General features: G+C 39.8%; 1 protein-coding gene across 1 annotated transcript in view; it reads right to left on the bottom strand.

Annotated features, from left to right (window-relative positions):
- Positions 1–23,769, bottom strand: part of LOC127569658 (cilia- and flagella-associated protein 47-like) — a 401,309-nt gene that overhangs the window by 59,969 nt on the left and 317,571 nt on the right. Inside the window, 2 exon segments of the mRNA XM_052014458.1 lie at positions 19,616–19,711; positions 20,788–20,944. Coding sequence (XP_051870418.1) covers positions 19,616–19,711; positions 20,788–20,944 — 253 coding nt within the window.

Genomic DNA, 23,769 nt, shown 5'->3' with positions numbered 1-23,769 from the left:
GAAAGGCTGGTCAGGAATAGATCACTCAAATCTAAAAGTAACAAAGATATGGATGAAGGTTTGAATCACAAATGAATCGAGGAAGGTCAGCTTCCAGCAATGCTTTGGACTTGATATCAGTGGTTTTAATGATTGTGCAAATATGTGGTCTGAAGCTTAATCTGGTATTTGTTTCAGTTGAAGCCTGTGGCCAGAGAGAAGGCTGTAACAGTCACCAGGGAATGGAGGTTGTGATGGAAACAGAGAAAAGGTTTGATATTTCCAATATTTAGTTGGAGTAATATTCAGTTCATTCAGTTTTGGATGTCAGACAAGCAGCCGGATCATTCAAAACCAACTGCAGATTCAAGAGCAGTGGGAGTGAAGCAGAACTGGTTGTTGTCATGTTGAAACCAACAGTTTGTTTTCAGATGTTACCAACAGGCTGCATGTCGAATGAGAAAAGGAAGAAAGTGAAGGTTATATTCCAAAGGGGCACCAGTGAAAGCATTGTGAGCAGAAACAAACTCATCACAGATGATTCCCCTTCTATAATACATAGATCAAAATGGAACTAGTCCTCCTGAGCTGAAAGATAGTGGAAAGACATTGGGAGAGGATGATGTGATGTGGTCAACCATGTCAAAGACTGAAGGACAATCAAAATGGATTAGCAGAGATAGATTAGCTCCATCACAATCACATGTTGTCGGAAGCAGCTTTGATAAAAATTGTGGCAGTGGTGCAAACCTGATTGAAGGATTTCAAACAATGAGTTTCATGTGGGGTATGAATTCAAACAGGAAAGGGAGATTGGAAATGGATCAGTAGTTTGCAAGAATGAAAACGTTATTGATTGTTTTTTTGAAGGGAGGGTAATAATGGCAGAACTGAAGACAGAAAAAAATTACAAAGAAATGAGAGAAAGAAGTTCAGAGCTGGGGAAGGATGCATGCTTGCGGTTTAGCCCCATGAATTGGGGAAGTGGGTAAAGTCAGTTGGCTAATGCAGCTGACAGAATGGTCTCCATTTTGGAAACAAATAATATCAAATTGTGATTTTAACAAAAATATAACAAATGCTAAAAAATGAATTTAATTCATCTTTCTGCTTGCTGACTCATCTTTGGGATAAGCTATAGCCATGTGGAAATAATACGGAAGAGAGAAAGCAAGCTAAATTGATAATCTCCAACAAGGGGCCAAGGGATTGTCATTAATCCCAGCCCACTGATTGCAATACAAGCAGCATACCAATTTCATGCTGCCTACTTATTATAAACATTTCAAGTTTCATCCAATGCAAACAATGCTGTTGGTTGAGACTAATATCACGAACAGTTAGCAACCTTTAATGTTTTGATGAAAAGTTGTTTTCCTTGAGTATTAAGTCTCTTTCTCACTACACAGATCTGTAGAGCATTTCTGATGAAGGATCCTAGACCTGAAATGTTAACTGTTTCTCTTTCCACAGATGTTGCCTGACTTGCTGAGCATTTTCTGCTTTTATTTCATATTTCCAATACTGTTCCTTCTTTGATTTTCATCAAGCATTTTTAGCATTTGATGAGCTTATAGCATTTAAAGTTATTTTCCACCAGCTGAATAGGAAGTATGTTTTCAGTTGTAGCTGCTGGCAGTTGCTGTCAGTGAATCTTACCTGGGAAATAATGAAAAGTAGCTCAACATGGGAGAGAGAGGGTGGCAGGATTTTGGGGGCCATGATGAAGAAGAGAGAAAGTGAGAGGGGTGCCCAATAACTGCAGACAATTAATAGTCTCTCCAGATACGTGGCCAAAAGATTGTGCAAACAGATGCCTTTGGTGGTCAATGCATTATCTTTCTCTCCTCAACTGATTGCAGTGCACATGACAGTCCTAAATGTGTGCAGATCCCAATTCCATACACGAGGGATAGTGAGGAACCAGGCGTGAGCATTCCACAGACAGGGCAGCAGGTAAGAACAATACAGGCAAGAGCTCACACATGAATTCTGTTGCAGTAGAGAAATGAAGACTTTGATTGGGAAGACTGCAGAAAAAAGACTGATGCCTTGGGAAACCTGCCAGGATGCCCGTGTTTAATGTCAATATGTATTGACAATTTGGGAGAGGGTTTTGTGCACAATTTGGAGCTCATTCTTTCTTATGCAATTTGCAGCTGTCGCCATTTGCAGACATGATGAAGTATCTGATCATTGATACTGAAGCACAAGCAAAAGTCACCCAAAGTCTGAGTGATGCAGTGCATTTTTGTCATCATGATTGCGGCTTGAACTAAGTGAATGGGTTTGCAGGACATCAAAGCAGTTCAGTAATTTGTCCTTCAACAAGGCAGAGCATGGGAGGACTGATAAAGTGTCTGAGGAAGGAGCTTCAATCTGAAAGATTAACTCTGTTACTTAGGTGACGAAGGTGATTGACGAAGGTAGAGCCGTGGATGTGTCTACATGAATTTTAGTAAAGCATTTGACAAGGTTCCTCATGGGAGGTTCATCCAGAAGATTAAGATGCATGGATCCATGGTAAATTGGCCGTTTGGATTCAGAATTGGCTTGCCCACAGAAGACAGGGAGTAGTGGCCAAAAGGACTTATTCTGGATGGAGGTCTGTGACTAATGGTGTTCCACAGGGATCTATATTGGGATCTCTGCTGTTTGTGATATTTATAAATGACCTGGATGAAAACGTAGATGGGTGGGTTAGTAAGTTTGCAGATGATACAAAAATTGGTAGTGTTGTGGATAGTGTAGAACACTGGCAAACGATGCAGTGGGATATAGATCAGTTGCAGGTATGGGCAGAGAAGTGACAGATGGAGTTTAACTTGGCCTAATGTGAAATGTTGCACCTTGAGGGCTCAAATGTAAAGAGACACTATACTGTTAACGGCAAGACCCTTAAGACCCAAATGCTGATTAGTTAGTTTGCAGGCAACACAAAAATTGGCTGAGTTGGGGCCAGTGAGGAAGTTTGTCAAAGATACAGCAGGGATATAGATCAGTTGAAATATGGGCAGAGAAAAGGCAGATAGAGCTTAATTCAGACAAGTGTGAGGTGCTGCATTTTGAGAGGTCAAATATAAGAGGAAAATATACAGAAGTGGCAAGACCTGTTGGAGCAGTGATGTACAGAGGGATCTTGGGGTGTAAGTCCATAGCTCCCTGAAAGTGGCGACACAAGTGGAAAGGATGGTAAAGAAGACATAAGGCATACTTGGAGGGGGCCAGTGAGTATAAAAGTCAGGAAATAATGTTGCCCCTGTATAAAACTTAAATTAGACCACATTTGGAGTACTGTGTTCAGTTCTGGTCACTACTTAATAGGAAGGATATGGAGGTTTTGGAGAAGGTGCAGAAGAGGTTCACCAGGTGTTGCCTGGATTTAAAAATATTAGCAATAATAAGAGGTTGGACAAACTTGGATTGTTTTCTCTGGAGTGTCAGAGGCTGAGGAGAGACCTGATAGAACATATAAAATTACAAGAGGCATAGATCGGGTAGATAATCATAGTCTTTTTCCCAGGGTGGAAAGAATGAAAACTGGAACACATAGGTTTAAGGCAAGTTTTCTTTCCACACAGAGGGTGGTAGTTGCCTGGAATACGCTGCCAGGGGTGGTGGTGGAAGCAGATATGATAACAAGTTTTAAGAGACAATAAGACTGACACACGAACAGGCAAAGCCTGGCGATATAGACCACATGCAGTCAGATGGGATTAGTTTAAATTGGCATCATTGGTCAGCCAGACATTGTGGGCCGAAGGGCCTGTACTGTTGTTCTTTGTTCTATATACTGCAGGGTTCTTCCAGACTGATCCAACAGTGGAAGTGTTGTTTTAGGAGAATGATCTGCTTTGTCATATTGTATGTGGTGACATGACTTCACATATATATAAAATACACATGTATGGTGAGATTGCCTCACTTCCCACAACATCAGCAGCCTTCGTTACTCATTGGCCACCCTTGGATTTGCTGTTGTGGTTTAAAGTGCAGCTGGCACTAAGGACTGGTACAGAATGAAGGTGTAGTGGGTGTTAATGGCCTAACAGGCATTGAACTGCATGATTTGCAGCCTATAGTCACACTACAGGGGTGTAATTATTTGGTATCAGTACAGGGCATAAGTGACATGTGGTGCCCATAAAGTGTTTTCTGAGATGTCACTGGTTCCCGCACAATACACGTGCAGCTGTGTGCTGTCTCCAACTTCTGGTCTCTGACATGGGAGACAAAATGGATTTAGCTTCGTTTGAAAAGGGAGGCTCAGAAACCTCTCTCCCCTGGAGGACAGCTGTCAGCAAAATGTTACAAATATCTCTAATTCAAGCCTGGAAGGAGCCAATGGATAAAAGTCCTTTGCCATGGTCACTCCTTCCCCAGCACTCAGCTTGCTTTTGTGGTTGCAGAAGGTATCAGATGTCCTCACAAATTGTACTTGTTGAGAATTTGGAATGCCAATTGCTCGCTGAGCATCCTGGCCAGGTACGTCTTCAGCTGAGTGCTCCTCTTTTACTCATCCTCCCTTCTCTTCCAGCTACTTGTCCTGTTTTGCTTAGTCTCTATAAGTTCTTCCATTCGCGTGGCATTACATGGGGAATATCTATTAATCTAATCCATTGGTCTGGTTCATGCAAAATCCTTGTCAGTAGTTACTATTTCTCGACTCCCACTGGAACTTTGGCAATTGAAACAACTATTAAAAGGAACAAGCACTAAGAATTGTAGCAACAGCCCATAGAAATAAGACACCATGATTCCTTATGTCTTGCCTGCAAGATAGAGAGATATTATATATCAGGATTGGTTTCATGCATTTTCCCGAGGAAGGTTTGCAGTGTGTGCTGCTGTATAAAGGTAAATGCAGGCAAATTACATCAGACAACTAAAATCCATCACCCAGTGAACTTAACACAATGTTACATAAGCAAGCAGAGATTTTATCATTGATCTTATCATTGATCAATTTTTTAATGAAATGGCGAAGAGAAAATGTAATGCAAAATAAAACGAAAATAGGAAGTATTGCAAATGATAACAGCAAAAGAAGATTGCAATGAAAATTTTGATTTTCTGTCTTATGTAAGTGCTGTAGATTCTATAAAAAGTAAGAAATAGAAGGACAAACTGAGCCCGATGCTTCCCTTAGCAAATGCTTCAGTGTGAGCATTGAGGGAAGATAGCCACAAAAGTGATCATTTGTGAATGTAAATACATATCTTAAAAAACAGTTTGAAGCCACATGTTCAACTGCTGTCATAGCATAGCAGCCAGATTGTGGCAAGTTACCATGGTTTCATTGAAAAGTTAATATCTGTCTATTTTTCTGAAAATGAAAATACCGTTTAGCTGAAAAATTCAGAAACAACTAAAGGTCTGTGAAAGAGAATAGAAAATTGAGAGTCAAAAATAAACAGAGAAGGAAATAGCAGAAAAATGTTGACTTCTACTTTTATTTAGAAAAATACTGCCAAATAGCCACAGATCAATCACTGAAATCATGCTTCCTGAAAAGGAAAGTGCAATGACATAAATGTGTTACAGCAATTACGAAGATAATTAATTGAATTATTACAATAATGTGATATTCTAGATTCTATTTTCTTCCCCTGTTTTTTGGCAGGTATATGTTGCACATTATAGCTGTCAGAAAGGAAATGAGAACATCTTGGAGTGCTTTATTTTCTGTTCAACTCTATTTTTAAACTTTAGCATGCACAAATGTGATATGAACACCAAACATGCTATCTGATCATTGGCCTTATAATAATTAATACAGTCATTTTGTTTCTTACACTTCCTTGTATGCATTAATCCCAAATTACTGAATGCATTTGTCCTCTACGTGTAGCACACAAATGAACAATATGTTCAAAAATTAGCTGACTTCCTCAAAAACACAATGAATTTTTGTCATTCAAGGCAACCCAAATTCCTTTATTTCTCTCTAGACCCAGTCACTCTATAATGTTATATGGTACCAAATCAGCTATCTCAAAACTATAACATTCCTACTCTCATTCTGGAAATACATTTAATGAAAAATAAAATATGCTTCATTTTATGAAAAAGGCTCCACCTGTTATAGATATATTTGCACAGTATTCCTACTGCAGGATTCTAATTGATCTATATTACTTTCATTCATGTACCATTCACACATAAAATTTCTGATGTAGTCTTAAGTATGTGAAAAAACAGAAGTATCTCTAATGTTCTCATCAATGGACAATCTTCTGTATTTAATACACTGTACAATGATTGGAAAAATTAATCACATGCTGTGAAAATTAGGCCTGATTAATCACAGTTTTGATCAAATTATTAATCAATAATAGGATACCAATATATGTGAAGATGTTCTGAAACATGAGACCATTGAGTATTAGTTCTAGTCGGAGGTGGATAAATTAAGGTGGATAAATCCCCAGGGCCTGACTGAGTGCATCCTCGGACTTTGTGGGAGGCAAGAGAAGAAATTGAGGAGGCCATTGTGGAGATATTTGCTTCATCGTTAGCCACTGGTGAAATTCCTGAAGACTGGAAGCTGGCTAATGATGTTTTGTTGTTTAAGACAGGCAGCAAGTTCAAACCAAGGAACTACAGGCTGGTCAGCCTGACATCAGTAGTGGAGAAGTTACTGGAGGGAATTCTTAGGAACAGGATCTACCAGCACTTAGGCAGGCAAAGCCTGATTAGGAAAAGTCAGCATGGCTTTGTGTGTGTAAAGTCCGTGCTTGACGAACTTCTTAGAGTTTTTTTAAGAGGTAACCAAGAAGGTAGATGAGGGTTGGGCAGTGGGTGTTGTCTATTGGACTTCAATAAGGTCCCACATAGAGTCATAGAGCAAAACAACACAGATACAGGCCCAGCGAGTCCATGCTAGCATGGTGCCCACACAGCTAATCTCAATTTCCTGCATTCGGCCCATATCCCTCTAAGCCCTGCCCCTCCATGTACCTATCCCAGTGCTTCTTAAATGGTACCATTGTACCTTCCTCAACCACTTCCTCTGGCAGCTTGTTCTATATACTCACCACCCTCTGGGTGAAAAGTTGCACCTCGTCCCTTTAAATCTTTCCTCTCTCACTCTAAAATCTATGCCCCCTAGTTTTGGACTCCCCTACCCCTGAGGGAAAGACTGTTACCGTCTACCTTATCTATGCCCCTCATGACTTTATAAACCTCTCTAAGATCACCCCTCATTTTCCTACACTACAAGGAATAAAGACCTAGCCTGCCCAACCTCTCCCTAGAAATCAGGCCCTCTAGTTCTCATAAATCCTCATAAATCTTTTCTGCACTCTTTCCACTTTAACCATGTCTTTCCTATAACAGGGTGACCAAAACCATACACAGTACTTCAAGTGTGGCCTCACCGATGACTTATACAACTGCAACATAAAATCCCAACTCCTCAGGGCGCTGACTGATGAAGGCCAGTGTGCTAAATGCCTTTTCCACCACCCTGTCTACCTGTGACACCGCTTTCAACGAAACTTGCACGTACTCCTAGGTCCCTCCGTTCCATTACACTCCCCAGTGCCCTACCATTCATAATATAAGTCCTACGCTGGTTTGACTTTCCAAAATGCATCACCTCACACTTATCGGCATTGAAATCCATTTGCCACTCCTCAGTCCACTTCCCTACCTGATCAATATCTCCTTGTGATCTACGATAACCTTCTTCACTATCAACAATACCTCCTAATTTTGTGTCATCTTAGAATTTACTGATCAAGCCTTCTGCATTCGCATCCAAATCATTTACATAAATAATGAATAACAAGGGCCCCAACACTGACCCTGCAGCACACCACTAGTCACGTCCTCCATTCCGAGAAACAACCTTCAACCACCACCCTCTGCTTCTTAACTCCGAGCTAATTTTTAATCCATCTAACTAGATCTCCCTGGATTCCATGGGACCTAACCTTCCAGACCAGCCTAACGTGCATGACCTTGTCAAAGGCCTTGCTAAAGTTCAAGTAGACAACATCCACTGCCCTACCCTCATCTACCTTTTTGGTTACCTCTTCAAAAAAACTCTAGAAGGTTCATCAAGCTCAACTTTCCACGCACAAAGCATTGCTGACTCGTCCTAATCAGACTCTGTCTATCCAAATGCTGTCCCTCAGAATTCCCTCCAGGAACTTCCCCACTGCTGATGCCAGGCTGACTGGCCTGCAGTTCCCTGGCTTGTTCTTGCTACTTTTCTTAAACAATGGAACAACATTAGCCAACTTCCAGTCTTCAGGAACTTCACTCATGGCTAATGATGAAGCAAAAATCTCTGCAAGGGCCATTGCAATCTCTCCTCTAGCTGCCCATTAAGTCCTAGGATGCATTCAGTTAAGCTTTGGGAATTTATCCACGTTAATGTGCTGTAAGGCTGCAAATAACTCCCCCCCGGTAATACGAATGTCCTCCAAAACATCTCCACTAGTTTCCTTTATCTCTTGAGCAACCATGATTTTCTCCTCAGTAAACAATGACGAGAAATATTCATTGAAAATCCCACCCACATCCTGGGGTTCAAGACATAGGCGGCCCTGCTGATCTCTAAGGGAACCTACTCTCTCACTGGCCACCCTTTTACTCTTAACATAGCTATAGAACCTCTTGGGACTTTCCTTAACCTTACCTGCCAGATCCATCTCATACCCTCTCTTTGCCCTCCTAATTTCCGTCTTCAGAGTATTCTTAATCTTTTATAGTCATCAAGGGATTCACTTGTCCCCAACCTTCTAAACACAAAGTATGCTTCCTTATTTTTCTTGACCAGAGCCTCAATATCTCTCATAAGCCAAGGTTCCCTAAACTTGTCAGGTTTACCCTTCACCCTAATAGGAACTTGCTGTTCCTGGACTCTTGATACCCCACTCTTAAAAGCATCCCACTTGCCATTCATTCCTTTCCCTTCAAACAGGCATCAGGCATGGTAGGCTGATCTGGAAAGTTAGATCCCATGGAATCCAGGGAGAACAAGTTAGGTGGATTCAAAATTGGCTTGGAGATCAGAAGCAGAAGGTGGTAGTTAAAGGTTGTTTCTGGGAATGGAGGCTGTCGACTAGTGATGTGCCGCAGGGGTCGGTGTTGGGACTCTTATGATTCATTATTTACAGTATATAAATGATTTGGATGTGAATGCAGAAGGCTTGATCAGTAAGTTCTCAGATGACACAAAATTAGGAGGTATTGTTGATAGTGAAAAAGGTTATCGTAGATTACAGAGGGATCTTGATCAGTTAGGGAAGTGGGCTGAGGAGTGGCAAATGGATTTCAATGCCGATAAGTGTGAGGTGATACATTTTGGAAAGTCAAACCAGCGTAGGACTTATATTATGAATGATAGGCACTAGGGAGTGTAATGGAACAGAGGGACCCAGGAGTACAAGTGCATAGTTCGTTGCAAGCGGTGTCACAGGTAGACAGGGTGGTTAGAAAGTCATTTAGCACGTTGGCCTTCATCAGTCAGGGCACTGAGTAAAGGAGTTGGGAGGTTGCAGATGCAGAAGTCATTGGTGAGGCCGCACTTGGAGTATTGTGTACAATGTCGGTCACCCTGTTGCAGGAAAGATGTGGTTGAACTGGAAAGAGTGCAGAAAAGATTTACAAGGATGTTGCCAGGATTTGAGGGCCTGTGTTATAGGGAGAGGCTGGCCAGGCCAGGTCTTTATTCCTTGGAATGTAGGAGAATGAGGGGTGACCTTACAGAAATATTTAAAATTATGACAGGCATAGATAAAGTGGATGGTAGCAGTCTTTTCCCCAGGGTAGGGGAATCTAAACTGGGGGGCATAGATTTAGAGTGAGAGGGGAAAGATTTAAAAGGGCCACCTTTTTCACACAGAGGGTGGTGAGCACATGGAACGAGCTGCCAGAGGAAGTGGTTGAGGCAGGTACAATGGTATCATTTAAGAAGCACTTGGATAGGTACATGAAGGGGTGGGGCTTGGAGCAATATGAGCTGAATATAGGAAATTGGGACTAGCTGGGTAGGCACCATGGTTGGCATGGATTCATTGGGCTGAAGGACCTGTATCCCTGCTGTATTGCTCTGTGACTGTAGTACATATTAATTCATCTTTTGTAAACACAGGGTTTTTTTTCAAATTCTATTGCTCTATGTGGACAAGCAAATTCACATTAGATTGGTACTGCCACCTTCAGCTGTTGTTCTAATGAATTATTATAACCACATACAGACCAAAGTTTTTAGTCTAGAAAAGCTTTAGGTGGGTGAATTGGATTAGATAAATTGGAATTTCGACTGTAGAAGCTTGAGTGAAGCATAAGTTATTTTAACTGTCCATTAATATGTGTTCAAGGTGTTAACCAAAGGCTAAGCTAACTGGAGGGAAGGCCGTAGAACGTTGTTTGGTAATTACACATTTTCATGCTGTCTTTTTTTGGCCTTGTTGCTGTTCTCTCTCTCGCACCTTCCGTAGCTTCCCATTAACATTGGGCCAAATATCATTCACATGAGTTTTAGTTGCACCACAATGTCTGGATATTAAACCTTACTTAGGCTATTTAAAGCCTACATACTTATCAGATTCCTCTTTCAATGAGCAATTGGCTTGAACACACAATTCGATTAATAATTAGAATCATATTTTTCTTTGGACGATAAAGAAAAAAATCAAATCAGTTTCCTGCCAAAATACAGGTTGATACAGAAATGATTTTCATTTACAAATTTTCTGCAATTGAATTAAATGATATTTAATTCTGCTACTGAAGGAGTTTCACAAAACAATTTCAAGAGATTGAATACTGCATCCATGCTTGTCAAGCTTGAGTCGGTTCAACATCAAAGTAAACCAAGTGTCTGAAGCAGACTGGTTTTCTCATTTTATTCAGAGGAATAGAAATGTTCCATTCCATGTCTTTCAAATATTTATACTGTTTCAAAACATCCAATTAGTTCCTTACTTCAAAAAACGAGTCTCAAGTTTGCTGTTCATTTTTGACGTTGCCTCAATTCCAAATGCATGTGTTTTTAACTGATTTCAAAATGTGTGATGATCATTTATTTGGAAAAAAAAATCCTCACAGCCTTGAAATGATCTAACATGACATTAGCCTTCTAACATTCAATGTACTTGTTTCAACTCACTTTGCCCACTATTTTAACTGTGGAATTAACTAGTCAAGTTGGTGATCAACATAAATTTATTTGTATTTCATGGTTCTTTGCTAATTTCACACTGTATAATTTCTATATTAAACTATCAAGTAATTTACTCTTCTTCCCTCAAGGAAAGGAAGTGAAAGTATCTAAATGTCTTCTTATAATGACTTGAATAATGGTTGGAACTTGTCAGGCACAAATTAAAGTCTTGCCATTTGAAACACATGCTCAATCACTAACCCCATGGGATAAAAAAAAACTGAGCTGTAAACTATAATTTCTCCCAAGACTTTTATAATCCCATGGGATTAAATCCCCAATCACCAATTGTATTCTACCTTAACAATTTCCATTTGTTTTCTATTTTCAAGGCATGATATTGATGTATTTAAAATCTCTTCTAGCTGTTTTAGTGCAGAGATTAAGCTGCCCTGACTCTTAAGTCTGCAATGCCATCATGACTTCAAATTAAACCACAAAATCTTTCTCTTTAATAATTCTTTTGCTCATCCTATTAATTCAACAACTCTTGCAATGCCTTTTTTTTTTTTAACTTTTGTTAAATTTTTTGGTATATCTACTGATTAAAAAGAGTTAAACTGACTCCTTCAGATGTCAGATGGTTCCATTGCATCTGCTGACAAGTTTATATAACTGTGACTGCGATCAATGTTATTGCTGTTCATGTTCCCCAAGATATAATGTTGAGAAGAATTATTCAGAAAGCTTCACAAGAAGAAAGCACCTAGCATTTATCACCACCGCATATTACAGGGATTTATTGTTCTAAACTTCTTCAATTCTAATTATTCCACCTTGCCAATGGTTAGGTGCTGCCCTGTTTAATAATAAGGGTCGACTAAGGTCTGCCGGCATTTACTTCTTCAACTGCCGACACGGGCAGAGATTTTCTCCTGTCCTTTAACAAATTCACTCTGTCCAATCTCTTGCACATCTGCAGTGGTGTTGGCAGTCGGGAACTTAATAGTTTAGGTTTAATTTATCCAAAAACTTCAGATTCTGTAGTACAAGGGTAAATAAACTTTTGACAAGTTAAAAATAGGATATATTAAACTGCCAATTTTTAAACACCATTTATTCAACCTTCCTTTGTCAGACATGCATTCTGAATGATAATCTGAAGCCCAATCGTTTTTTGATGAAGTGTATGAGGTATTAATATAATAATCAGATTTTATCAAATATATAGTATTAAATATAGATTCCTAAAATATTTTAATTCTTTTATCATGATGGAATGGCAGTAGTTCTGAATGTCAGAAATTTTTAATCCAGTTTATTGTATTCATTTGATCTGTTATATTTTGATTTTAAAAAACTGGGTTCTTGTGCTTTCATGCTAAACATCATGAACAGGAAAAGACTGCAGCCTGAAAATTGGTTGGAACCTCCAAATGCCTGTTAGTCATTCCCTGCATGGCAAGCCAGCAAATGTTTTGCTCATGAGCTCATTGGCAGGAAATTCAGGAGTACAGAAGGCACAAGGCCTCCTGTGCTGTGAATTTGCCCTTCAGATCTTCGGACTGTCCAATGCATACTCACCAGTGCAGTGTCTACAGAGAAAATCTGTGTCTTGAGAGAGAGAGAGGGAAGATGGGATGCTGCGGCAGTGGGTTGCAAAGGAGAGAGGCACAGTGGTAACGGCGCAATTCAGTAAGTATAAGGGTCAGAGCAAATGTTGGTGAGAAGAGTTGATGCTAAGGTTAGTTACCTGAACTGAAGATAAGGGTATAAGAGTTCGCAAGGAATCAGTTGTCAGCTTTACAACCAGCTGCCAGAGAGGGAGGAGATGAATTGGGTATGTTCAGCTGTCAGAAAGTGGGAGAGGTCAAGTAAGAAGATGCAAATGGTAGTTGGGGTGCTTTATTGATTTTTGAGTGGGTGGGAGAGACAGTAGGCAATCACCAGCTGGGGGTGTAGGTCTGCATTCAGGGAGGTGTCTGGTATTGCCAGGCCTAATGAGCAGGAGGGGCTAGTTAGTTGGGTGAGACTTACAAGCTTAGGGAGTGTTGATGGTATCTAGAATGTTGGAGAGCTGGGGTATATAACTGGAGCAGGAAGTGATAACGTATTTAAAGGGTGCTTACCTAAGGTGGGTTCCTACTGAACGTATGAAACCTGATCAGACAGGCAGGCTAAAATACAACACTGTTCATGTTGGTAGAGTCCACTGTGCAGGTCTGGGTTCCTCCATACATTTGCCATCTCACGCTGACACTGCAGTCAGAACATTCTGGTTGATACAGAAGCCAAGGAACACCATCTGGCAGTGCTTGAATAAGTCTTCTGGAGGCTTCACAAACATCATATCAATTTAAAGCAATGGATGCAAGGCACAGACGACTGATGGCATATGAATTTCACAGACCAGTAAGAAGAATGCCTCAACCTTTGGACCAAGATCAACTATTCCCACAAAGGCAAAATAAGTATTATAATGACTGGGTATGCTATTCTCCCAATGTGATTTATGGTATTGAATGATGTACTAGAAAACAGAACACCATGGCTGATGCTCTCTTGAGGATTCCATTTGAAAAGGCAAAAATGAACACAGAGCACAAGATTTTTACAACACAACCAGATGTTGATGATTTCACAGACACGGCAGAAGAAATTGCAAGAGCCAAGCTATAAAAAAGTCATCTTCTGCCATGTATTTGAATATCCCTTTTGTGGAGTGGAATGACCCTGGCACAGGTATGAGCAATGGCATTTGGCCTTTTTATTGAAGGAGCCATGCACTGTCCTTGAATCAGTGGGGCCACCAGGTTATCGTCTCAGAGTGCTCCTAGCACACATATCTGGTGAACTGTATACCAAGCAACTAGGCATGGTGCACGTGAAGACAATTATTGCAGGTTGGTTTACTGGCCTGGAATATTCTAGGGTTTTAAAAATGAGGTCACCTCATTTTATGGTTCCAAGATTGCAGTACCCAGCCCCAGTTCACAAAAATTACCCAAAGACCCACCAAACTATTTTAGAAGGTCCTTACTAATTACTGTCAGATGGGACCAAAACAATCCCTTCATTCTTGTAGATAACCATTATAAATGGTTGGAGGTTCCACCAGTCAGATCCTGCACTATGTTATTAATAACTTGAGATCACTTTTTGTCACATATGACCTACGCCAAGAAAATTCATTTTTCCACGGGCACTATTGTTTTTTTTCTGGTGAAAGGTACAATTACTATCACAAATGTTAAACATTAAAAATACTGTCCATATTTCCCTATATACTCTGTATTTTTTGAAGTGTTTATAAATTATTGGTTACTTGTCTCCATGCATACCCATTGGTGAGAAGAATAAACCTGGAAACTATTAAACTGCTTAGATATTTTTGTTGGCAGTATTTCATTCATATGAATGCAGAAAATATTTTGTCAAGTTTACAATGTACTTATGAAATGCTGCTTTTCTCTCCTGTTTATTTTCTCAGTTGTTTCTGTTTCACTCATTCTTTGTACAAAACTCTCGCTCCTAAAACACCAATATCTAATTTCTAGCTTTGCAATAAAATCTCTTCATAATTCTTTGATGTTCTTGAGAAGAAATTTCAAGATCACAAGATTGAGACACAGGAGGAAACCATACAACATATACTATATTAAACCGGTAGGCAATCTAGAAATAATCTGTATTAACCACCACAGCAGAAAACTGTAACTAAAATTACCATTTATATTCTTTCCAAGTGCTGATCACTCATGTATGATAGACATTTCTAACATTAAATCTCAGTCTGCCAACCTTATGACATTTGACAATACAGAATTGATTAGTAGGAAAAGATCAGCAGGTCCATCAAGCTTGTTTCACATCATAATGCTGGACAATCATGATTAAGCTTCTATCCCTCAACCTTCCTCATCACTGTCACCTCATAGGCACTTCTACCATAATTTATGACAAAAAAACCCAGAAAAATTTGGATCATTAAGAGAAAGAAACAACGCTGCAAAATCTTTTTCAATCCCCTCAGCCAATTATACCAATCCAAGATGTGCTCTCTTGTTGTTTTGACTTTGTTTCTAATTATTCAAATGCACTTGATCACTTTCCATTCTTCATGAATTTAGGATCCTCAAAAAAATCTACTGCTCCTTTTTCACACTTGGTTAAGTTCACCAACCATCCTTGTACATTGGCTGCTGGTCAATGATTTTAAAATTCTCATTCTTGTTATGAAACCTTTTCCCTCACCCTCACTGTTACCTCCTCCAAGCATGCAATCTGCCAAGATATTGGATTCTTCTAAGTCTTGCTTCTTGTGCACCCTACACTTGCAAGGTGTGTCTTCATTGACCAGCCCCTTCACCTCTGAAATCTCTACCTTCTACTCCTCTGCCTCTCCAGCTCAATTATACTTGAAGGTAAATTCTGAATGGTCTGTAATTTACTCTATTGGATTTGTTGTGCTTTTTCTACAAGTAATATAGCTGAGCAATTTTCCCATTTTGTCAGGTGGATGCCAATTTTTTAACTGTACTGGTACATCTTGGCTGGAGTCACAGCTAGTTCCAGAGTGCAAGTCTTCTGTACCATAGCCAGGGTGTTATCTGGTCCCACAATCTTTGCTGTATCCAGTATTCTCAGCCATTTCTTGATATGCTTCAGACTTGTTTTCAGATGTTGTTGAGGATAGGTACATTCTTGGAGCCATCTCCTCTTGTTCGTTGGGTCAACCACTATTTACAATCAGATGTGGGAGGAGTACAAAATTTTGATCTTATCTGTTGGTGAGGGATAAATTAGCTTTATTATTGCTGCACAGGGTAGATTTAATCCCGAGTTACAATTTTGCTTGGTTGGCATCTCACTGAGGTTACAGATGGTAGTGGAATACGTTTCTGTTGCTGCTGCTGGTCGACAGTGCATAATCGATACTCACTTTTGAGCTGTCCAAACCTATTGCGATCTATCCCATTTAACATGAAGATTGTGCTGCACATAATGAAGGATGTCCTTGGTGTGAAGATGGGACTTTTCTTGACAAGAGCTGTGTGGTGGACATCCTTACCAATGCAACAGATAGATTATGACTATGATGTCAAATAGGTTAATGCTTCAAGAGGTGGCACAGTGGAACTGCAGCTCTAGTAACCCAGATTTGATCCTGACCTCCTGTGTTCTCTGTGCAGAGTTTTTTCCTGTGACTGTGTGTGCTTGCTTCAGGCTCTTCAGTCCAAATGAAGGGTCTCAATCCGAAACGTCAACTGTCCATTTCCATCCATAGATGCTGCCTGACCTGCTGAGTTCCTCCAGCTTTTTGTGTGTTTCTCCCAAAGATGTGCCAGTCATTAGGTTAATTGGCTACTGTAGTGCACAATCAGAGGATTAAAGGTTGGTTAAGGGGCATGGGTATAGGGAACTGAGTGGGGCAAAGGAACTGATGGAAATGCTGAGAGTTGGCATAGACTCAATGGCTGAATGGCCTTCTTTTATATTGTGAGGAAATACAGAACATTAAGTGAAACAGGCAGTCGGATAACTAGCTGACGAAAACACATTTTAGAATGCAAGTCCTTCAGGACTCACATAGCTCCATCAGTGGTAGTACCACAACATCACTCTTGGTCATGTACATTCAAGTTCCCCACCCATGCTGCCTCCAGACTATTTTCAGTGGCTCTTCCAAATTGTGTTCAAAATGGAGGAGCACTCATTCATCAGTAAAAGGGGGATAGTAGGTAGAAATCAGGAGGCTTCATTATCCAGGTTTGACCTGATGCCATGAGACAGGGCGTGGAGTCAAAGTTGATGACTCTTACGGCTACACGGAGGCACAAGAAATTCTGCAGATGCTGGAATCTGGAGCAATACACAAAAAGTGCTTGGAGGAACTCAGCAGCTCAGGCAGCATCCTTGGAGGGAAATAAACAGTCGACGGTTCAGGCCGAGACCCTTCATCAGGACTGGAAAGGGAGAGGGCAGAAGCCAGAATAAGAAGGTGTGGGGAGGGTTAGGAGCACATGCAGGCAGGGGATAGGTGAGTTCAGGTGATAGGCAAGTCCAGGTGAGAGGGAGAAGGTAGGGGGGTGGGGAAGGGGGTAAGATATAATAAGCAGAGAAGTGATAGGTAGAAGAGGCAAAGGGCTGAAGAAGGAGGAATCCGGTAGGAGAGGGCAGTGGACTATGGAATAACAGATGGAAGAGGGGAGGAGAGGAGATGGGCAGATCATCAAAGTGGGGGAAGGGACCCACAGGAATAAGGGAAGACAAAGGAGTGGGGGGAGGAAGAAAAAGAAGGGGTGGGGTTACCAGAAGTTTGAGAAATTGTGTTGAAACCATCAGGTTGGAGACCTCCAAGGGGGAACATGAGATGTTGTTCCTCCAACCTGTGTCCTGCGCTTGTTTGCACCTCTATACCATTCTATCACCACATCTGATGAGTCTGTCCTGTCAGTGAAATAGATCTTCCAAGAGGATATGATGGAAGAGTTTGGCACACTGTAAGCTATGAGTCTGTTTGTACAACTATGTCAGGCTGTTGCTGAATTATTCTGTGGGACAGCTTTCCCACTTCAGTTACCAGTCCCCCGATGTTTGTAAGAAGAACCATATGAGGTCACATCGGCTGGAATTGACTTTGTCTTGTTCAAATTCCAAGGAAAATTCAAGTGCTTGGTGAGTTTATCAATTATATAAGATTATACCATCAAATATCAGAGTAGAATTAGGCCATTTGGCCCATTGAGTCAGCTCTGCCATTCAGTCATGGCTGATTTTTGTTTCAACCCCATTCTCCCACCTTCTCCCCATAACCTTTAACCCCCTTACCAATCAAGAACCTATCAATCTCTGCCTTAAGAACACCCAACTTAATAATTCAGAGTGGGCAAAGAAATGGCAGAGAAATACAGCCCTCTGTGGCAACAAATTCCATACATTCACCACCATCTGGCTGAAGAAATTCCTTCTCATCTCAGTTTTAGAGGGATGTCCCTTTATTCTTAGGCCATGCCCTTAGATCCTTGACTCTCCTAATGGAAACATCTTCTGTACATCCACACTATCCAGGCCTTTCAGTATTCGGTTGGTTTCAATGAGATCCCCCCCTCACCCTTCTGAACTCCATCAAGTACAGGCCCAGAGACAACAAATGCTCCTCATATGTCAAGCCTTTCATTCCTAGGATCATTCTTGTGAACCTCTTCTGGACCATCTCTAGGTCGAGCACATCATTCCTTGGATATGGGGCCCAAAATTGCTCACAATATTCCAAATGCAGTCTGACCAATGCCTTATAAAGCCTCAGCATTACATCCTTGCTTTCATGTTCTAGTCTTCTCGATGAATGTTAACATTGCATTTGCCTTCTTTACTACCGACTCAACCTGTAAGTTAACCTTAAGGGAATCCTGAACTAGGACTCCCAAATCCCTTTGTACCTCCGATTTCTGAATTCTCTCCCCATTTAGAAAATAGTCTGCACGTTTATTCTTTTACCAAGGTGCATCATCCCACACTTCCCTATGCTGCATTCCATCTGCCATTTCTTTGCCCACTCTCTGAATTATTAAGTTAGTATTTTACTTTCATGTTTCTAACTACTTTGTAACTTTGTATTGTGTGTTTAATTAATTACAATTTCAAACACATAATGATTTTAAAAAATGATTATACAATCTTAATAGCTTTATCACTAAATATCAGAGACATTTAACATCTGTAAAGAAAAGCCTTGCAGCTTTGACAGGATGCATTCCTTTGTTCGCAGCTTTGCCATCTGTCAAAAGCTGTCAGTAGTGTTCCGGAGGGGGTTCTCAGCAGAACACTGCCTGAAGCCTAGTCACTTCTGATGCCCCACTATGGCTGAATTCTGCAAATGGATAGGCAGCTTGATTGGGTCTCCAGTCCAGCTCAGGTGGGTGCAGGTGGCCAGGGATTGTGTGTGGTGATTCATAGGCAACTTGCCAGGCTGAGTATAATTTGGCTCATTCTTTTGCAAAGAATCTTTGAAACCATTTGTAAAGTTTGATCAGCAATAAAATTTCTTCACAAGAGCAAAATTAAGCTGTCTTTTGTTTGAGTTTCCATAAAAATGGGTAATCAGTCAAAACCAATATTTGTTTTAGTCTTATGCACATTCAAAATGTAATGATGAATATATGGCCCACTCAGTACAATTCATTTGAAGCTTTCAGAAATGCAGCAACTAAGAATCGAATAAGATGTATTAGATTAGAACTTGTAACAATAATACAAATAAATAAGTGACAGTGACACAGGTATATGAAAAAGATAGAGGCACAAGAAAATTTACAGAATTAATTAACAGCTGAATGGTCTGTGACTTTTGAGTCATATTGTACGTTGGCTGGAATTCTTCAAACATTTAATAAAAATTGCGAAAGTGATAATATGCATTTAAGAGGTATGTAATTAAATAATATTCTCAGATGCTATGTATTAAACAGAGTGCAGAAATGCACTCTTTTGTCAAAAGATTTTGAAAATCATTACCTCTACTTTGTTTCAGTGGGATGCAGAAAACAGCCTGTTTGTTAATGGATTGCAGCAGATCTGAAGGACTTTGATGTTGTGTGATTTGTTCATCATCTGAAATGGAGATTAAACATCCTCTTACAATTTACTACCACATCGAAGGAAAACATCTATGACTCAGGTATTCTTCCATCATGTCAAATCAAAGTGATGTGTAAATCAGCATACAGTGGAATATTTCACAAAAGAAATAGTAATTTCCGCTTCATTTGGTATTGAAACAAGATTGGAAATAATATACTTAAACAAATTAACTTTGAATGTATTATTTCAATTGTGTGATCTTTGCCAGATTTAGGAGAAACAAAGCCTTGCGTATCTGGCATTGTTATAAAACAAAATAGATAATTTCTAATCTGCAAGTTTCTTTAATTTCTTAAAAACCTCTTGCAGCTCCTCACTAAGTTTACTGCAGGAAATACTAACAAAAATCCAAATATCTTGTTTTTTTTGTAGAAATGGTTAAGGTTATTCACAGTAAAAACATAATTTAAAACTTTACTTGGTTGGGAGTACAATAGCTCTTTAAGTGTTTTTCATTGCTGCTATCTCAAAGAATTTACATATTTAAATATTTTTATCATATTGTGTGTTTGTTGGAAGTTTTACTTCTCTTTTCAACCACTGACTACTTATTACAAACAGATTTCATGGACACAACTACATATGAGTTGTTCATATAATTAGCTTTTACTCAATAAAAATGGTGAGTTTCAGCACAACAGTCAACCCAATACTATTCTCCTTAAATGTTTTCAAAGTTTTTGGAAAGCATTGAGAACCTTAGATAAAATTCCCCCATAAATTCCAAATGCTTTGGTAATCTGTATTGCTATTACCACTGCCCCAGCTAAGATCAATTAGACAAGCAGGTTGTAACATAATCATCCTAGTATGAATTGCTCAGCTACTTATTGGAGAAGACCACTAATCTATCAGGATAAGCCAATAAAAGCATTTAAGTAATCTATAATTGATAGCAGCACATTTTGTTAACTAGGAGGATTTTGTTAATAAATGTGCTTCACAACTGAGTTTTGAACTATAACTATTATAAAAACTTCATTATTAATGAACATTCAAGGAGATATATCTAAAATGATCTAATTTAATGAGCTTTTGTTCATCACCTGTCAGCACCACATGTATCAAAAGAAGATCATCAGTTGGGTTCTTGAAAGGCACGATAAGTGATGCATGAGAGTTGACACAAGCACTGATACTAACGGGGTCCATCTGAAGGGGAAGCAAGCCTATTCCTGACAGATGAAAGGTCCACTCTTGTAACTATTGAGAAAAATGGAAGGTGGTTAGCTACATTAAAAAAATCCATAAATATTTCTCTCAGCAGTTACAGTTAATTTGCTTACAGAAAATATGAATTGTATACACATCATCTTCCACCCATGCCCCAACCACACCTAAACAAGCCACTTTGAATTGAAACCACTTTGGGGGGAGGTGCCAAGTGTGATCAGTATAAGGTGTGAGTCACTGGAGATCTGATTTCAGTGCAAAAAGATTAATCACCTCACCTGTCCAGTTATGGGAGGTGGAATCAGCCGCAAATACCATCTGATAACACAACTGGATTCACATACTTTTCTGGATTCACACACATCTTCAACTGCTCAATCATGGCAACTATATCATTAGCACCCATGGAAACAACAAAACACACACTCACTAACACCCTTGCTTCTCTTTTACAAGAGAAGGTTGTCCATAACTAATGCCCACAGCAGAAAACTGAAGAACTCCTCCAATCTCAACACCTCACTTTGTTGGAAGGGTGTGTGCTGGCCATAATGAGCTGTTTTACCACACAGTCAGCACTGAGGATAAGAAATACCTGAGTGTGATGCTAAGTATGCATCCACTCAGCTATCTCATATCCTATCAACCCCCATTGCACAACAACTTCTTGTGAACATCCACATTTCATATATATCTCTCTTACCTGGCCCCTTTCTATGAACATCCTCTTGTGCCTTTGTCATGACAGGTTCACAGACATTGCTTCTGTGAAAATTATCCCAACCCCTTCCACAGCCCCTATCCATGCCACCCACCCCAATGAGCCATTGGACTCCAATGAGGAAGATGAACAAATACACAGTTACTGCAAGCATTATTCTCATCCACCAACTCAGATTTTGCCATTGAACAAGAGGAATAACTTCAGAACATGAGAAAGAAGAACAGCAGAAGGTCACAGGGCCCAGGGTATCTGCTCTGCCATTTGATAAGATCACAGGTGATCTGATCTTGACCTTAGTTCCACTTTCCTGATTACTTTGTATGTACATGGCCCACACAAATAGATACACCTAATGGGATTTGTTTAGCCTACCAAAGAGCCTGTAAAAAACACTAATGAGCATGGGGGATACCCTGCTTCATACACATACTTAACCATTCTTTGAGTGGAGCCCAGAACCCATACTTTCTGATATAGAAATTTATGTCAGCAGATGGACATCATGGAGTTGAAGGCCGTGGCAGAGGCTTTAGCCTTGACAGCAGTGGTCAAGGCTAAGACCTCAGAGGTGAAAGACACCCAAAATCAAATCACTTCTTTTCTGGCTCTGCTTGCTGCCAACTGGATAGAGCTTGCTACCAGCCAAGAAGAGTTAGTATAAAACATCAGAAAGTATTGAAACTCTTGACTTTGTCTGAAAGGCAAGCTTTGCAATAAGTAATTAGGTGCACCTGAGATGCTAAGGAGCTAGTGAGGACCAATAAGATGCAGCAGGAAGGCTGAAGATAATGGGTATGTTGTGATTGTTATATGTTTTCTAAACTGTTGCAGTCCTTTTGTAATCAGCTAATCAATACCAGGACAGATTTTCACTTATTTATTGAGCATATAACAGGATAATTATTGATTAATCACCCATTATTGAAGTTAGCTGATTTCCATTTCCATGTAGGTTGGGGAGTAATGCCCACACAGGTAGGGTTAGGGAATTGAATCATCAAAAGAACAATTAAAATGGTGCAGAGATCTCTGTGCTGATAGCAGAGATGGTCACCATGGTTAAGACAATGAGGAAGTTGAAGCCTGCTTGGCAGATCAGTGATACATTGCAGGAAGTCCCTCCCTACAGTTCAGGAGGAGTTATTGTAGTCAGAAGATTCCACATCAACTCCCTGTTTGGAGACTTCGGCCCAAGATCTTGACTGACACTCCAGTGCAGTTCCACACTACCTTAAGTGCTTACTGCAAAACTTGGTTCCATACTGCCTATTTTTCTGCCACCAAGAGCGCCAATTTGCCATCTGATATACTCTGTGATTCACAATCATCCCTCTAATGGGAAACTATAAGATCATTTTCAGATTGTGAGACCAATGTTGCTACAATAGTAATGTGGATTTAATGATAGTACTACCAAATTGGACCTTAAAGATCAACGAGGATTTTTGAAGCATTATTCATGGTACTTCTGCAAACTCTTTAGATGAAGTTGGTAAGTCATTCAAGTTTCATTTCCATAAAGAAATCAGAAATGATAACTAACTGAATACCAGGATCTAGATGTCATTCTGAAGATCTGAAGAAGCACCAAAGCAGTTTCCTATGAGAGGCATGATTGTGAATCTTATTATGGAAATTAACAATTTATTTATAAGAATCTGAGAGACCTGTTGAAAAAATGTGTAAAATTCTCTGACACCCAATAATAAAGTGGAGCAAAATTAACTACAGTATTCTTGGTGTGGTCTAAAAAAGGTTTTGTGAAATATTACAATAATTCCTTCTGTGTTTTTTTAAATATCTTTCTGATAAAGCAGCCTCATGTTGTATTAAAGGAGAAAATGCTTAACTGGAGAAGTTAGATAGATTCTGTGGTTGAGGAAAGTTGGATTAATGCTGTGGGGGGGGGGTTACTTTTTGTTTTTGCCTTTTTCTGTTTTTACTCTGATTAATACATGTATTATTACAAGGTTTGTTTTTCATCCTAATATTGTATCTACCATAGCTTTTCACCAAATGATGCTGGTTCTGAAACTTTAGAGTTTCATGTCTTCTAAGATATGGGTGCCTTTCTGCTCAATAGTGTTTTGTTCAGAAAAATATGCAGTACAAACATACTAGCTCCACATTT

This window comes from Pristis pectinata, chromosome 4, assembly GCF_009764475.1.
Source record: "Pristis pectinata isolate sPriPec2 chromosome 4, sPriPec2.1.pri, whole genome shotgun sequence".
Taxonomy (NCBI): domain Eukaryota; kingdom Metazoa; phylum Chordata; class Chondrichthyes; order Rhinopristiformes; family Pristidae; genus Pristis; species Pristis pectinata.
This window is presented reverse-complemented; position numbering and strand designations above follow the sequence as displayed.